General features: G+C 66.2%; 4 protein-coding genes across 4 annotated transcripts in view; all 4 read right to left on the bottom strand.

Moving 5' to 3' along the window:
* The window catches only part of PFL1_06586 (uncharacterized protein), a gene marked incomplete at both ends in the record, with an annotated part of 3,246 nt that extends 1,620 nt beyond the window's left edge, over positions 1-1,626 (bottom strand). Inside the window, one exon of the mRNA XM_007884128.1 lies at positions 3-1,626. Within this exon, the coding sequence (XP_007882319.1) occupies positions 3-1,626 (1,624 nt within the window). The remainder of the gene's footprint in view (positions 1-2) is intronic.
* Positions 1,627-7,000: 5,374 nt separating this feature from the next.
* Positions 7,001-7,357, bottom strand: PFL1_06584 (uncharacterized protein; the record flags this gene model as incomplete). The annotated part of the gene is made up of 1 exon (XM_007884127.1): positions 7,001-7,357. The coding sequence occupies one exon, from the start codon at positions 7,355-7,357 to the stop codon at positions 7,001-7,003; it is 357 nt and encodes a 118-aa protein (XP_007882318.1).
* Positions 7,358-10,846: 3,489 nt separating this feature from the next.
* On the bottom strand, positions 10,847-12,040 carry PFL1_06583 (uncharacterized protein; the record flags this gene model as incomplete). Its single annotated transcript, XM_007884126.1, has 4 exons — positions 10,847-11,137; positions 11,240-11,426; positions 11,535-11,665; positions 11,771-12,040. 4 exons carry the CDS (start codon positions 12,038-12,040, stop codon positions 10,847-10,849), a joined length of 879 nt encoding a protein of 292 aa, XP_007882317.1.
* A 583-nt stretch (positions 12,041-12,623) lies between these two features.
* PFL1_06582 (uncharacterized protein) overlaps positions 12,624-15,383 on the bottom strand; it is a gene marked incomplete at both ends in the record, with an annotated part of 4,543 nt that continues 1,783 nt past the window's right edge. The window contains one exon of the mRNA XM_007884125.1: positions 12,624-15,329. Within this exon, the coding sequence (XP_007882316.1) occupies positions 12,624-15,329 (2,706 nt within the window). The remainder of the gene's footprint in view (positions 15,330-15,383) is intronic.

Here is a 15,383-nt window from a genome sequence, read left to right as displayed (position 1 = left end):
ACGATTGCTGCTGCTGGCCGCAGGCGTCCAGTCGTAGAAGCCCGACCGGCGCGAGCGCATCTCGTCGGCGGTGCGCGGGCGGTAGTAGGGCATGTCGAGCGTCGTGGGGAACGCGGGAGCCTTGGCCGACATGGGCGGCGGCGGCGAGAGGCCGTGCGAGCCGTTGGCCGTGATGGGGCTCAGCGACAGGGTGCTCTCCTCGTAGGCGTCGTAGGGCACGCCGTCGGGCCCGCGTGACTGGCGGCTGCGCGGACGGTCGGCGGGCGAACGCCGCCCGATGCCGGCCGAGCCGCTGTCGGAAGTCGTATCGTTGGACGTGCCGCTATTGCGTTGCGGTCGTACGTAGGCGCCAGCGCCGATGCCCGCCATGCCGCTGCCGGTGCCGCTGATGCCGTTCTGGAAGCGGTTCTCGCGCTTGGAGAGGATGTAGTTGGCCATCGACTGCTGCTGCTGATGGGCCAGGCTCTCGCTGCCGTTGCGGCTGTGGTGGGTGCCGACGCTCGTCTCGGCCGTCGAGGGCCCGTAGAGGTCCGACGACGTCGACGACTCGCCCGCCGAAAACTCGCGCGCGCTCATGCTGCGCTCCATGGCCGAGTGGTGCGAGAGGTGGCGCAGCGAGGGCATGGGCGGCGGCGGCGGCGCCGGCATGTCGCTCAGGCTGCGCTCGACGTGCAGCGGCTCGTCAAACGTGGCGGCGCCGTTGCTCGTCTTTGGCGAGAACCACTCGCGCAGGCTCTTTTTCGACTTGGAGCTCTTGAGCGCCGACGTCCGGGGCGAGTCGCCGCTGCCGTCGCGGTCGCGGTCGTCGCCGTTGATGTTGTTATTGTTGTTGTTGTTGTTGCTGTTGGCGGCATGCTGACTCTGGTGCTGGTGCTGGCGTTTGGCGAGGAGGGGTGCGGCGCCGTAGCGCGGTGCGACGCCGACGCCGGCTGCGTTGGAGTTGCCGCCGTCGACGTAGATGACGCGGACGGGGGCCTCGCCCTCGAGGCCTGCGGGCTCGATGCCCGAGGCGTCCTGGGGCAGGGGCAGGTAGAAGCGCTCCTGGCCGGCGAGGTCGTCTTCGATGCGTACGAGCCAGCTCTCTGCGAAGCGGAGGTGACCGGCATAGTCCCACACGCCCTCGGCCATGGCGCGCACGGTGCCGAGGTGGTCGATGACAAAGGTGCAGCGGGCGTCGACGAGGCCGAGCATGGTCCTGCCGACGCCCCAGGCGTTCATGACCTCCCTGCCCTCGTCGTGGAGGACGCAGAAGTTGAGCTGGTGCTCGTCGACAAACTTGCGCTGGCGGTCTGCACGGTCCTGGCTGATGCCGATGACGATGACGTTGAGGTCGTTGAAGATGGGCGATACGCCGAGGGCGTCGCGGAAGGAGCACGACTCCTTTGTGCAGTGCGGGGAGCCGGCGAGGGGGAAAAAGTAGAGGACAATGGGCCGCCCGAGGGCGATGGTGGCGTGGAGGGAGACGGTGCGGCCCTTGTGGTCCTTGAGCTGGATCTCTGGGGCGAGTTTGCCGATAAAGGGGTGCGACTTTTCCTTTGCGGGGATGCGGAGCGAGGAGCCGCCGCTGGTGATGAGCGAGTTTTCGCCCACGATGGGGAAGGCGGGTACGCGCGGCAGGTGGGGCATGGCGGGCGGCGTGCGGCGTGCGGCGCGGCGCGGGGCGGGGCGGCAAAGGACGAGAGAAGGGGTGCGGTTGGGACAGAGGTGCGAGCCAGAAGCTGAGCTAGCGAGCAGCAGCCCCGGCCGTCGTCGTCGTCGTCGTCGTCGTCGTTTGCGTGGGCCGAGAAGTGCTTGGCGGGTGGGAATGGGGGATCAGAGCAAGGTGGGTGCCGGTGTGCTCGAGGTCGTCGAGCGGACGCGAACGGGTGGCTGCCGTGACGAGAGAGGGGGATGGCGGGAGTGGTGGTGATGGTGGTCGTGGTCGTGGTCGAAAGGAATGAGGCCGACGAGGGGCGGGGCAAGGAGCGAGCGCGCGAGCGAGCGTGGGTACGACGAGGTGGTCGGCCAGATGGATGTATGGTGTCGACGGAGAGGCAGGGAGAGGGCGAGGATGAGAGTGAGGGAGAGGGTTCCTGAGACGGATGGGAGGGGAACAATGGAGGGCGATGGGCGGTCGGACGATGGTGTGGCAGGTGGCAGGCTTTGAAGGGATCGAGGCGAGGTGGTCCGGGGAGGTTGTCGATGGGGGGGCCGCCTAAGTGCGCTTTGGCCGTTGGAGATGGAGCAGGACAAAGGAGGGGGGAGCGGAGGGGTGAAGCGAAGGGATGGCCAGGACAATTGGCGTTGGAGAGGAGGGGATGGGGAGGAAGAACGAGGACGACGACGAGGAGGAGGAGGAGGAGGAGGAGGAGGGGTCCAGACAATGGGCTGTGCGGCAGCGGAGGGCGAGACAAAAGGCGGCTGCTGATTGTTGGGCGTGCCTAGGAGCGGCAGGGCGGCGCAGGTGGCGGCGGGCTTGTGCAGCGGGCGGGTGAGGGCGGGGGCGTGGGCATGGGTTGGTGGTGGTGCTCCTGCTGGAGGTGGTAGGTAGTGTTGGTGGATGGCGAGGGGCGATTGCAGGCAGGCAGGCAGGCAGGCAGGCAGGCACCACCGGCATCCAAGCGCTCCGTGGATCCGGACCAATTGCAGGCGGTGAGATGTGTGTAGGGCCCGAGGCGAGGCAGACGACGTCGAGCGAGGGATGCCACTCGACACTTAGCTGGACCGATGTCGTGGCCTCACCTGTGGTCATGTATGTGCACTAGCCCGGCACGGGGAGGCCCCGCAGAGGCCGGCGTCTGCCACCAGCCCAAAAGCCCAAAGGCCAGGTAGGGCCAGGGCCGGGGCCATGGCCAGGGCGACGGCGAGGGCGGCCAAGCAGCCAAGCAGCCAAGCAGCCAAGCAGCCAAGCAGCCAAGCAGCCAAAGCGAAGCCTTCTGGTCTCGATGGGCCTGCCTGCCGGCGCCTGCGTGGGTCGAGGCGGCGCGGGTGCACTGCTCCTCTGCATCCGCTACTGAGCCAACCACGAGCGAAGCACGTCTCAACACGCCCGTCACCCGCTCCGTTCGAAACGAGGCAGCTCTTTCAGTCGCCGATGGCATGGGCGGCATGGCATGGCCTGCCTGCCGCCTTGCCCTGCCCTGCCGCTCGTCCATCCGCCCGCCACAAACAGATCCAGAGCGGGCATACCGACAGGCACGAACCCCCCTCGAGAGGCCGACAACCAAACAAACCTCTCCTCTCCCCCTTGCCTCGCCGCCACCTACAGCACTGCCCGTGGCGTGCGCTTGCAAATCTCAAATCCTCGCCACGGCCTGACGAGCAGGCAGCCATCATCAACCGCCAGCGCCCTCGTCGCCGCCGCCGTCCAAACCCAAACCCTCGTTGCACGTACGTCGGGTTCGAGACCCGGGCAAGCTGCCTGCCTCGGCCGCGGCCGCGGCCTTTGGCGATTCGCCCGCCTCGCCGGCTGCGAGGAAAAATATCCGGCCACATGCTCGCCGCCCCTCGCCACGCCTGCCATGCCTAGAGGTACCGGTGGGCGGTAGGCAGACCGCTCAGCCCTCAGGCAGGCCAGGCCAGGCCTGACACGTCGACCCGCGCCTCTGTGACTCTCGCTCGCGCACAGCAGCTTGGCCTCTCGCTCTCCGACTCACCGACATGCTGCACGCCCACCGACGTTTGCAGCGTCGTCTACTCTGATCTCTAAGTTGCCCACCATTCGCCGCGCCGCGCCGATTCCTCTTCCAGCCCTAGCTACCGGTAGTCGAGCTGCCCGCCCTGCTCGCGTGCGCCGTGCCTGCCTGCCTGCCTGCCTGCCTGCCTGCCTGCCTGCCTGCCTGCCTGCCTGCCGGGCACTGCGGTGACACATCTCGTCCAACCGCCTCTCGCCGCCGCCGCCATGCCACGACACCATCCTACAGTCAGTGTAGCCTCAACCGACACGCCTGCTGGCCGTCCACCGCTCTCGAGGCAACCCTAGCCCAGCCTAGCCCAGCCTAGCCCAGCCTCGCTCGCCCGCCCGGCCGTCCCATTGTCGTCCAAAACTCTCGCATGTGTACCGCGCCTTGGCTTCGGCCACGAGCGAGAACAAAGTACCGTAGTGCCTGCGGTAGACGAGGCGAGGCGAGCCAGCAGGTTGTCAGGCCACGCCACGCCACGCCACGCCACGCATCGACCGTCGTGCGCGTCTCTGCCTCGATTCCGAACCGAAGTCTGCGCCCTCGCCGTCGCCATCGACGTCCATCGACGACAACAACGACGACGACCAACAGCCAAACGAGCGACATCAGAACCTTTCCATGGTCAAGTCAGTCAGTCAGTCTGGCACGTCGCGGCGCGGCGCGGCGCGGCGGCAAGCTAGGATGCACAGACATGCGCGCCGTCGTGCAGCACCTCTATGCCGTGCATCGGACCATCTAGTCCGCCCGCCCGGCCCCGTCTTCTACATATGTAGCTAGCCATGCATCCACCATCGTCCTGTCCCCCTCTTACGTACGTACCATTCGCTCGTTTCCATTTTCAAACTCTGTTTCAAGAGCAGGTTGCGCGCCGTGATTGCCGCCGTCGAGGGGAATAGAGAAGAGGGTGAGAGCAGCGAGGCACCACTCTCCACAACTCGAGGTCCCCCTCCCGGTCGCCGCACCACAAGCTTAGCAGAATAGAAAGTAAGTGGCATCGGCATGGGGGCGAGGGGGGGGGGGGGGGGCATGAAACGGCCGACTTTGATTGCGCCCGCTCCGGTCTCGTCTCGCACAGCGACAAGAGCACGCCAGTCGGCCCTCCTGTTCCTGTCCTCGCCGGGCTGGGCCGGGCTGGGCTGTCTTTCCCTCCGGCCGGCCTCTGCAGGCATATGTATCGTCCTGCTCTGGTCTGGTCTGGTCTGGTCTGCTCTGGTCTGGTCTGGTCTGGTCTGGTCTGGTCTGGACCTGCGCGCATCAGCCTCGAAGCTAAGGTGCCGAGCCGGATCGACATCAACGCCCACCAGCAGGCAGCAGCACCATTCGCATCGGAGTTAAGCCATACCATGCCATACCATGCCATGCCACGCCACGCCACGCCACGCGGCGTCTACGGCCTTAGGTACCGCCTGGTCTGTCTGACCTGCCAGGTCTGCCTTTGTCCCGACTCGCACCCCGACGAGGTCATCGCGATATGTACAGTACCGTAGCGTATCGTCGTCTCTCGACTTCTCCGTCTCCTTCCACGGCCATCTTGAGTTGCTGCCCATCCTCGCCCCACTCGTTTACGGGACGACAATGGAGCGGTCGAAGAGAGCACGCCCTCGATCGAACCCCGGTCGATACCGGTAGAACGTCGCAAAGGAAGGCAGAAAGCACGCCGTCTGCACGTGTGTACGCTACGGTGCAGCCGCCGGCGGGGGGGGAGGGGGGGGTCTGGATGCGGATCGTCGATCCCATCCCGCTCTTGGTACGGAACGCATCAATCCGCACCACTTGCTGTGCAGTACACGCCCCCCTTCCGCTTCCGCTTCCGCTCCGAGGAGGACGGGGCCACGGACTTAAGGACGACATACAGCACCCTGCATCCTGCTTCGTTCCGTACTGTATGTACTGTACTGCAAGTGCAAGTGTGCATCTTGCTACAGTAGCAAACGGTACATGTACAAGGTGCGACACGCGACGATCGGCGGTCGGGCTCCAGGACGGCACCGGTGATCGTGACAGGCCCACATCACGCAGGCCATCTTGCGAGTTGCTACCGTATGTACCGAAGGCGTACGTGCGTGCGTGCGTGCGTGCGTGCGCCTCCCGCTCCGATCCGAGACTGTAGGTGGCGTCGTCGAACGCTACGGTAGCTTGCGGTTGGGTACAGATCGACGTCGATGCAGCCCGATGCCGCCTCATCGCCACACCAGGACATATCGTTGCTTGCCCACGCTTCGCCACCGTACCGTACCCGAGCTACGTTCGCACCGCACCGCACCTACACCTGCCTGGACCCGTGTAGCCCACTCTAGAGATGCACGGAACGGCGGCTGACCGCTCCTCGAAGGCATGCAGATCGTCAAAAAGATCTCGACGCCTACCTACCTGCCCGCGCGCCGGTCTCGCGCTTCGTGCACGCACGAATGTAGGCACCTGCTCGCCGCGGCCGTCCGGCCTCTGCCGCAACGTAGGTAGCCTGCAGCAGAGCTAGGACTTTGCCTCGCGTGCTCAAAGACTCCCCGGCCGTGTTGCCCGACGCACAGTTGTACTGCTGACATCGTTGAAGGGTAAGGCTCGAGACCTGATCTCGGAACCGAAGGAAGAACGGTCACGATCCGCCGCATGGTGGGACGAGACGAGTGCTAGAGGCCTGCCCCCCGTCCGACACGAGGACACAGGGACGCACGACAACGAAGCAACACACGAGGTAGGAGGTCGAAAGAGGGGGGTTGAAGAACCAGGCGTTCTAGCCCGCGTTCCATTCAGCCCCGTACGGGAGGAGCGTGGAGTGCTGGCAGCAAATGAGCGTAGTATACAGGGGGCCGTTCATGGTCGTGGTCGTATCAGAAGGGACCAGAGGAGAGGAGAGGAGAGGAGAGAGGAGAATGCCAAAAAAAGGATGATACAGGGGGTGCGAGAGCGAGAGAATCCGTAGACGGAGCAGCGGGTGCGTGGGGACAAAGTCGATCGTGCGTCCATCTTGGGGCGCGGTGCGATCGTGTGCGGATGGTCAAGCGGCGGCGGCAGCATCAAGAGGGCCCGATCAAGGCGCCCGGTCGAGCTGGTGGGACCGCGCCCGTAGCCGCGAGAAGCGAAGAGGGGTTGCTAGCGCGGGGAGCGTGTGGAAGGACGCTGGTTGAGGAGCCGCGAGGGATCCAGCGGTGGATGATGAGGTGGTGGTGCTGGCCCTCGTAGATAGGGGTTTTCTGAGGTGTTTTTCTGGTCGTTGAGAGTGTGTATGGGTCGGAAGGGATGCCCGCTCGAGGTCGAGGAGCTTTTGAGGGCGTCGGGACGCGGCGGGCGAAAAACTAGCCCGTGTCTGACTGAGCGAGGCGAGGCGATGGCAGGGCGCTTTACATGTTCCAGGAGATGGGGACCTGACCCTGGTCCATGTTGGCGAGGGCCTTGAAGGCGCCGACCGAGAGGTCGAGGTCGCCCCATGCGCACGTGGGGCACTCGTCGGCGACCTTGGCCTCGACCGTGTTGCCGTTGTGGTTGATCCAGATCGACTTGCCGCACAGGCCCTGGTTGTACTGCGCCGAGTTGACGGCGACGATGCGGTCGTCGTCCGAGTGGTAGTTGCCGCACGCGCCCGGGTTGCCGCCCTGGTAGAAGTAGGTGGCCTGGCCACCGTCGCGGCGCTCGAGCGGAGCGGCAACGACGGCGCTGGCGGCGGCAAAGAGGGTGACGGCGAGCGTGGTGAACTGCATCTTGGAGATGGTGTGAGGTGTGTGTGAGAGAGAGGGAGAGTGTGTAGGCTCGTAGAGAGAGAGAGGGAGAGAGTGGGAGTGCTAGAGGTGTGTTGACTTGGCAGGGATGTGAGTTGATGGGAGATGAGATCGGTACTGGACCGTCTCGACCGGCGCTCTTATAGGGCCGGCAGCCCTCGACTTGGCCTACAGCAGACGACCGCTGCAGCGATGCTGGTGTTCCCGTACATCCAGGCCGCCCACAAGCCTGCATCCTGTACGGCGGTGGGGAGGACACGGCGGTGGGACCGTCCGTCCGACGTCGGGCGGGTGCGCGCGCGGCCGGGCGGGCGGGTCGGGGGCGGGGCGCAACACCTGTCAAAGATGGCGCGTGGGGGCGGATCGGCGGCGGCAAAGCAACGAGCAGGCGGCTCTCAAGATTTTTTCTTCCAGCCAGCCAGCCAGCCAGCCAGGCCGGGCGCACCGAGCCGCACCGGAGACCGATCGACGGTAGCGTACAGTAGGGGCAAGTACCGCAGGGGAGGCCCCGGTCCCCTCAAAACGAGGGACCTGGCAACTTTCAAGCAGCATGAGAGCATCGGGCGACTTGCCGGGCTGTCGCGCGAGCGAGGCGAGGCTGGCCGTCGAGGTGCGTCCGAGGCCCCGGAAAAGAGGGGACCCACCCCATCGATCAGATGGTTTGGGCTACTGTACTGTACCGGCTGTGCCGTGACCTCGCTCGCGTGGGTCTGAGCGGCGGGTCAAGCCGGCAGCGCAGCGGCGTTGGGTTGTGGTGGTGGCGGTAAGAAGCGGCGTCGACGCTCGATCTCATTCCCGCTCCTGCCCCATCGAGTCGCGGGCGGGCAGAGTCACATTTCAGCGCCATGTTTCACACGCCCTCGTCGTGATTTCTTGGTGTTGAAGGGCAGTCAGCGCTCTCTTGGAGCACCATGGCTGGCGGATCGGCCGAGCAAAGAGATCAACCGCTGATCAACTCTGTCGAATGCTTTGCTTGTCTTGCCCGTCAGAGACAGAGACAGGACAGCTAGGACAGGACAGGGCTCGGTCTTTCAACGTGGTCCCCAAAGCTCTCCCAGCGTCTGCCTGCCTGCCTGCCTGCCTGCCTGCCTGCCTGTCTGCGTGCCCGTGACAACAGTTTGCCGGTGTCAGCGCTCGCTGCATTGCGTTTCCCGACTCCACGGTGGAAGAGACGCTTGTTCTTCCGGGATGTCACGCTACATGAGATGCAAGCCTTGGCCTTCCAAGGCGTTCCTATCGACATCACTTGGCCCGTGGGTCGTTCGGGGGGGCGAGGCCAGGCAACGGAGCCGCCTGGCTTGGTCGTGCTAACCTGGCCGGGCCGCACAGAAGCTCGCTCCGACTCCAGACGACGGCGAATTGGCCCTCGAACGGTCGGACCTCCCGAACGACCGGCGGGCTGCCAGTAAGTAGGTCACCGCCAACCAGCTCGCCTGCCGTGCGAGCGTTGTCCGAGCGCGCGACGATTACCTCGAAAAATTCTTTCACACCGATCCTGGCTCGTCGTCGGAGCGATGGCAGGTCGAGTTCCTGAAGCGGGGCTACGGGTCCAGCCAGGTGGTGCCACGAGCGGTCGTGGGCGTAAGTTTCTACCGTAGCTGAGTCCGTTGGCGAGAGGAACTTCGAGGGCAATGCGATCTCGACGGAAGATGTTGAAAGGGGGGCCACTCGTACGGCGCACGCGAGCTCGGAGGATGTGGACGATGCTGAGTTGGCGGTGCTTTCCACTCGGCGCAGCCGAACAGCCGCCGGCGAACACCAGGAGGGCCCTCCCCAATCCCCACGCGACGATTTCGAGGGGCCGGCCGCCGCGGAAGGCGTATGGTAGGGAAGTCGTAATCGGGCTTCCCAGCTTGCTCCTACGAGAGGTTGCCTTTCGAGGGTACCTCGGGAGCGGACCGCACCATCGTCGATCACCGTTCGTTTGGGTTCCTTACTCTGCTGCCGCTACCCGTACATACACACCTGGCCAGATGACTACAGCGAGCTGCGTACTGACATCGAGGGCGCCCGCCCGTTCCTCGATTTCCCGAGGTTGCCAGGTCAGCCAGAAAGGACGACCGAGAGCCGCATCCGAGGACCCGCACCGTGCACCGGCCGGGCTTCTCATTGATCGTCACGGAAGATCCTGCGGCCTGCGCTCGCCTGACCTGCGCTGCCCCGCCCCGTTGCGTACTGTAGCGCTTTGTGCTTGTCCCCCTCGGCCTTTGCCTGGTGGCTCTTGCCGAGCGAACCACAAAACGTAGGTTCGGGGGTCCACATACGTCCAGAACAACGGACGGGTCGTACCGTACACAGTACTGCTTACGTCGCTGAGCTCGACTCGACTTCGTGAAAGGGAAGCAAGAGATTCGTCAAGCTGGTGGCCGTCTCGGTGTTGGTCCGGCGTCGATCGGTGGTCCCTCGAAACCCCCGGCTCGACGGTCGATGACCGGGCGATGCTGCTATTTTCATCCTTCTCCCCGCTCTTCACCTCGCTCCGCGCTCCGTCGCCCTCTTCTGAATGAGGGGGCCCGTCCCCGTCCCCGGCGGCGGCGGCGGCAGAGACGGCGATGATGGTGCACAAAGGTCCATCCCACATGTCCAGCCGCCGCCGCCGCCGCCGCGACGTCCCCGCCTCCTCTTCAGCCCGGCGCGTGATTGCCGCCAGGCTGGAAATTCGATGGCGTTGAAACTCGAACAGAAATCGCGCCGTCGAGGTTGGGCCGTGGAAGCGTACAGTACGTCGGCCTCTGGCAAGCCACGCGAGCTTCTGCTTCGGTGAATTTCAAAGCGACCGTCAGCTCTCCCCTCCGCAGCGCAGGGCAGAGCTGATCGCGGCGTCTTGCGAGACAGAGGGAGCTACGTCGGTGCCTTGATGTCGGCTCCGCCCGGATCTCTGGTGCACCGTTCCCCTCCGCCCGATTCGGTTCCGCCCGTCCTCAGCCTTGATCGGGTCGATGCCGATGCAGCGCAAGCCAGGCCACGCCAGGCCACGCCATGCCTTTCTCACGCTGGTCTCCCCAATCTGGATCAATGCCGACCACAAGGCCCGCGCACAACGGCATGGCACGGCATGGTCTCGCTCCTCTGGTATGCCGACGAGGCTGTGGAGCGAGACCGGCACGAGCCGAAACGAGGGTCGACCCCCCATCCTCGCCCCTGTCACATCTTGAGCGGCCATGCGATACTGACCTACTTACGTTCGACAGAAGCTGACAGCGCATGCCGGCTGGCCGTCGTCGATGCTGCCGGCCTGAAGAGGGGGCCACCGGCAGAGCCAAGTGATGACTACGGCGCTCGTCGCGAGTTCTGAGCTCGTGGCTCGTGCGAAAGACCTGGTCGACCGGCGTGGGGGAACGATGCTGGCTGAGCCCCCATTTCGACTGTATTTTCAGGGGCCTTTTCGCCATCTCTACAAGCTCGCTTCTAGTCTTCGACCTCGGTCCTGCTCGTCCACACCATTCCAACCCGTCTCTCGACCGGACATACCTACATGTACATGCCGCCGTCGCCGAGGCTACCGCGAGGCAGTGCGGGGCGCCGCCGAGCGACAAAGTCGAGCAGGGAAGGCGCATGGCCGGCACCGGCAGCGCCAGCCGCGACCCGCTTGGCCGACCTGCCTGGCCCAACGACGGCATCGATGGCCTCGAGGCTCGACCCCTCGAGCTGCGCCGCCTCGGTGTACCGCGCGCCCTGGCCGGATCCGTAGAGTTGCGCGTGGCTCTGCGGCCCCTTGTCTGGTACCTGGACTAGCAGGACCGGTACCCCGCGCAGCGCAGCCTGCAGACGCACAGAAGAGCGGCACGAGGTGGGTGGGTAGATGGTCAGCGGGCAGACAGCGACACGTCGCGCAGACCAGATTGAAGCACGAGGTGCACTCACGGCAGAGACGAGGGCGGCCGACGCGCCGATCACGGCATCGGGTGCCTCGAGTGGCTCCCAATCCGCTGCGATGCGTTGCGCCTCAAAGTCGCCCGAGTGCAGGAAGCGGACGCGGTCGCCTTGGTTCTGCTGCGGCGACCGATGGTAGCCGTACGCGGCGGGGCTGTACGAGTCGACGACGACGAGGCTGGCGAGAGGGGAGTAAGGAGCAGGCGCAGAGGAGGAGGACGGGAGGCGAGTGAGCGGGAAGCGCCGACCGACGAGCTGGCAGCAGTACAGGGCGAACGATGCTCACCTCTTTGGCGCGAGCCTGTCGAGGACCAAGCCGGCGACCTGTGCCAGTCTTGTCTGTGGCAGCGCCGCCGACGGCATCAGGAATAGCTCAGCAGGCTGCGAGGCATCGGCGGGGACGTGTACGCTTGCTTGCTGCAACGGCACGGGGCACGAGCGTGGACGCGCAAGAGGGGGGGACAAGTCAGCCCCATCTCCGGTGCGAGTTTGCAAGAGGGAAGGGCGACACGAGGCACTCACCTGGTCCTGGCCGTAGCGAAGGCGACCGCCTTCTGCTGGCGCACCTCGGGAGGTCAGCCAGGCCTTGCCTGCGCCTGCCACGAGGACGACGAGCTCGCGACCCGCAGACGTCGCGCTGGCCGCCGCACCGTCGAGCTCGATGGTGATCGTGTGCTGCTCTCTCTGTTCGAGGGACGACGTGAGGTCCGCGTGGTCGTCTTCGTCTTCGGAGCCTGACTCGACCTGGTATCGCGGCGGAGCGGCCTCCCTCGAAAGCGGGTCCCAGTTCATGGCGGCGGGATGCGGCGTCGCGGTCGAGACAGTGTCGAAACGTCGTGCTGTGCGGCCAAATTAGTGGCGACGGTCTCTGTCAGATCTTGTGCAAACAGGCCGGGGGGTCGTATGGTGAATGCGAGAGCAAGGCAGGGCAGAAGCTTGGGCTGGAGCTGGAGCTTGGTGGCAGGTGGAGGAGGACGACGAGGAGGCCGGGCGTCGTCACCCTCACCTCCCCCTTGTCGGGAGTCGGCAGTCGGAGCTGGACCCTGAGGCTGGCCGACGAGTCTGACGCCTGCCTGTGGCCACCGAGCTCCTCCCTCGTCCCCATCCTTCTCCCCCTAGACTGTTGTCTGTACGGGCGTTTTCACCGCTGCGAGCAGACGTCTTTGCGGCGTGCAGGCGTAGCGGCATGGCACGGCAAGGCAGACGGGCAACGGAGAATCGGGAGGATCAGGCAGGCAGGCAGGGGGCAAGTTGGCATTCCTCGTGTTGACCGGTCGAGAAGGGACTGTGGCGGTGGTAGGCACTGTTCAACAAAAAGGGACCGACGAAGGACAGGATCCGGGAAGGTGCAGGCGCGGCCGCTGCCGCTGCCGCTCTAGTGGTCGACCCGCCCATTTGACAGCCTCGATCCGCCGTTGGGGACCGGTGGTGGACCCATAGCGCCCGCACCCACGGCACCTGGAGCAGCAGCAGCAGCAGTCGAGGATCGAGCTGAACGACGGGATCTAGGCGCCGTCGAGGTGCCAACCTCGCTCTGGGCACCCGACGGGCCCGGTCGGGAGAAGCCGTAGGGGAAAAAGGGGGGCGGTGCGGCCATCAGGAAGCTGTGCTGCGCGTGCGACGGCGAGGACGGAGCAGCAGCAGCCGCCGACGAAGACGATGCCTGCGGCGGCGGTGCGGCCATCATCATCGATAGCATCGGCGGCTGCGGCGACGACGAAGGCGATGCACCGCGACCCGCCACCGCCGAGGGCTGCGCTGCCCCGCCTTCGTGCAGGACGTTGAGCCCGCTGCTGCTGCTCCGAGTCCGCGAGTGCAGCTGCCCGCTCCTCCTCCCGCCTCCGCCACCGCCACCGCCGCCGTACTCGGACATGCTCGACGAGTGGGGCATCCCGACGCCTGGCTGCATGAACGCCGCCAACGGCTGCTGCCGCGGCCCGGTGCCAATCTCGCTGCCGCCGTAGATGCTGCTCCCGGCGCCGTGGGCGAAAAAGTGGTGCTGCTGCTGCTGCATCAGCATCAGCTGGTACTGGTACTGGTAATGCGCCTGGGCCTGGGCCTGTGCGTGCATCCGCTGCATCACCACGGGGTCCTGGTGCATCGACGACGCGGCGGCGGCCATGTAGCGCTGCATGTACTGCTGCTGCATCTCCATCTGCTGCATCTGCTGCTGCTGTTGCTGCTGGGCGGCCAGCATGGCCAGCTGCTGCGAGCTGAGCTGGTGAGCCTCGCTGCCGGGCATGGGCTGGTAGAGGTGAGGAGAGCTCGGCATGCCCGACGACGACGGCGGCGGTGGCGCAGGCGACGTCGACTGCGGTCGTGATGCCGGTCGCGACGCTGGCGACGCTGAGCTCTTGCGTGCATCCAGCGCAGGCCGAGCGAGTCCCTGCTGGCCAGCGGCAGGACCTCGCGAGGAGGTGCTGGTCACCTTTGACGGCTCGATAGAGGCCGCGGCAGACGGGGCGGCGACATTGATCCTCTTGCCATGGCCGGCGGCAAGACCGAGCGGAGAGTCGTCGTCTTCCTCGGTCGCAGGCGTGCTGATCGCCGACTCGAGGGTGGTCGATGTCTTTTGCGAGATGCTCGTGGCCCGCTGTGGGCTGGGCGAGACCAGCGGCACCGCACGTGAAGGCGCCGCGGATTGCGGCGGGGCAGCACGCTTCGCGACGGGTGCGCTGTCCGAGTCTTCGCCTTCCGCATCGTCGTCGGACGATTCGCTGCCCGTCCGCCGGCGGTTCTTGTCGTTGTTGGCGGTGGTGGCAGCGGGTTGCGCGATGTCCGAGACGTTGAGGCTCCGTCGAGAGCGGTTGCCCAGGGCGAACGTGGAAGGGAATCTCTCGCCGTTTGCTGCGTTGGCCAGGACGGCGGCCTCGATGGCGGGCGCCGGTCCGCTGGCGGGCTGCGTTGCGGCGACACCGCTGTGCGAGCTCGTCCTCGAGCGCGGTGGCGGCCGTTCGGCGGCAACCCAGGGCTGCGAAGGTGGCGGCAGGTTGATGGGCGCAGAATCGGGGCTTCGTCCAGCCTCGATCTGGTCGATCATCTCGACGAGCGTCATCCTGCGACCGGGATGCGCGGCGTTGTAGCTGGCCAGCACCCGGTCCGAGTCGACACCCTGGCCCTTGGCAGCGGCTGCGGCGGCGACGGCCGATGTCGTTGGGTTCGGCTCAAGCCCAAGGCCCGACGACCTGTCCGCATCCGCCTGCGAGCCAAAGAGCCCGGTAAACGTGCCGGCCGCCGCGGATCGCATCGCTGCGAGCTGGTCGGCGTAGCTCGGGCTCGTCGCCTTGGTCTCCGCCGGCTGCGGCATCGTCCCGCTGGCGTTGTTGGATCCGGACCGGAAGTGGCGCAAGAGCGAGCCGTTCCCGAGCGATGCGAGCCCGTCGATGCTCTGCCGCTTGCGCCAGTCGACCGGCTCCTCGCGCGCGGCAGGGGGAGGCGGCGCGGCGGTGGCCCTGCTGTCGATGAACAGCCGGCCCACCTCTCCGACGCGCAGGTCGATGGTTGCCGTCGACTGCACCACCACCTTGTGGATCTCGCGCGTGACGTCGTCGAGGGAGCCCGCCGCGTTGACCGTCGCCCACTTGCCGCCGTGGTCCTTGACCTCGGACGACACCAGCTTGAAGGCCTCGCGCACCTTGGCCTGAAACTCCCTCTTCTCGTAGCGCTCCTCGCCGTAGCCGCCCCGTGCGGCCGCGGTCTCTGCGTCCAGGTCGAGGAAGACGGTGAGGTCCGGCAGGGGTAGGCCGACGTCGGGCGCCTTGCACCAGTCGAAGCTGAGGCCCTTTGCGCACGAGTAGGCGATGCCCGAAAAGGCGTACCGGTCGCAGACGATGCTCTGGCCCTCTGCGAGCGTGGTCAGGATCGACTGAACGCACTCCCACCGGTTGGCCGAGAAGAGCAGGTGGATGGCCTTGTCGTCGAGGTTGCTGGTCTGGGCCAGGTACGAGTTGATCATCTGGCCGATGGCGGTGGTGCGGTCGGGGAACTTGATCTCCTTTGCGCCGAGCTTGTCCGCCAGCCTGGCCACCTGCGTGCTCTTGCCGGCCCGGTCGAGTCCCTCGACGACGATGAAGAGGCCCCGCTCGCGCGGTCGGGCCGGCGCGTCGGGGACGAAGGCGACGTCCCGGGTCGCGCT

Source organism: Pseudozyma flocculosa, assembly GCF_000417875.1.
Source record: "Pseudozyma flocculosa PF-1 unplaced genomic scaffold scaffold00027, whole genome shotgun sequence".
Taxonomy (NCBI): domain Eukaryota; kingdom Fungi; phylum Basidiomycota; class Ustilaginomycetes; order Ustilaginales; family Ustilaginaceae; genus Pseudozyma; species Pseudozyma flocculosa.
The sequence above is the reverse complement of the archived record's forward strand: the minus strand, read 5'-3'. Positions and strand labels throughout refer to the sequence as shown.